The following is a 971-nucleotide window of genomic DNA, read 5'->3' on the forward strand; positions in this document are numbered from 1 at the left end:
AACTGTTGGAAGTTTGCAATGCCTCGTGGTTCCCCCTGCTTTATGAGCTGGAACCTCGACCACAGACATTTATTGTGCCCTGAAGCACAATCCCCACAGGAGGGGACTCTCATCCCTTGCACCCCTTCAAGCCATTTGCATAGATTTCCATCCCTGACACTTAATAACTCCCCCAATTTTATCCCCGTCATTCTGAAGCTGGGCTGCCTGGTGGTGATAATATCTGGGAGCCAAGAAAGAGTGTCATCTGCAGCAGCAGCAACATGTTACGGCTTTGTTTGATTTGGCTGGTCTCCAGTTTCTTTGAGGGTAACTTTGAAGAGTTGTGTTCTTCTCTCTGAATTTTTAAGGCAAATGTTGCAGATCCACTAACTTGTTTTATGCCTCTCCTTCCAGAATCCAGTGGGCAGATTGTCATCACTCAGACACCGGCTTCTTTACAGGCAAGTCCTGGGGACAGAGTGACAATCCAGTGCAAAGCTGCCTCTTCTGTCAGTAACTATATGGCCTTATATCAGTTTAAATCAGGACAGAAACCCAAGCTACTGATTTATGGGGGTTCAACTCGTTTTGAAGGGACCCCTGATCGCTTCAGTGGCAGCTACAGCGGCAACGACTTCTCCTTCACTAACAACGGTGTCCATGCCGAAGATGAAGGGGTATATTACTGTGGCCAATACAACAGCTATCCTCTCCACAGTGATACACTTCAGTACAAAAACCAGCTCAGTGGCCTAAGACAGAAGGAAGGAATGGCAGTGGATGCGCTGCAGCAACAGCAGCAGCATGCTGCAGTAGCGCATCTTTTTCCAGGTCAGATTGTTCCAGGTTACATACCTGGCACTATCAGCAACAGCAAAAGTGAGGAACCCCTGGCAAATACCCTGTTGAGCCCTGACAGACTTGGATTACATGGACTGAGAGTGATACGGATCTCACCTGTTGAATCCAGTACCTCTCTCCTAACCTAG

At 47.9% G+C, this 971-nt stretch overlaps 1 gene segment (V, D, J or C); it reads left to right on the forward strand.

The window, feature by feature from the left end:
• Positions 1-209: 209 nt before the first annotated feature.
• Positions 210-971, forward strand: LOC128400290 (immunoglobulin kappa variable 3-15-like). The segment is given in 2 exon segments: positions 210-309; positions 397-971. Coding segments are annotated over 2 exon segments (621 nt in total).

The sequence above is a fragment of the Podarcis raffonei genome, chromosome 13, assembly GCF_027172205.1.
Source record: "Podarcis raffonei isolate rPodRaf1 chromosome 13, rPodRaf1.pri, whole genome shotgun sequence".
Lineage (NCBI taxonomy): Eukaryota > Metazoa > Chordata > Lepidosauria > Squamata > Lacertidae > Podarcis > Podarcis raffonei.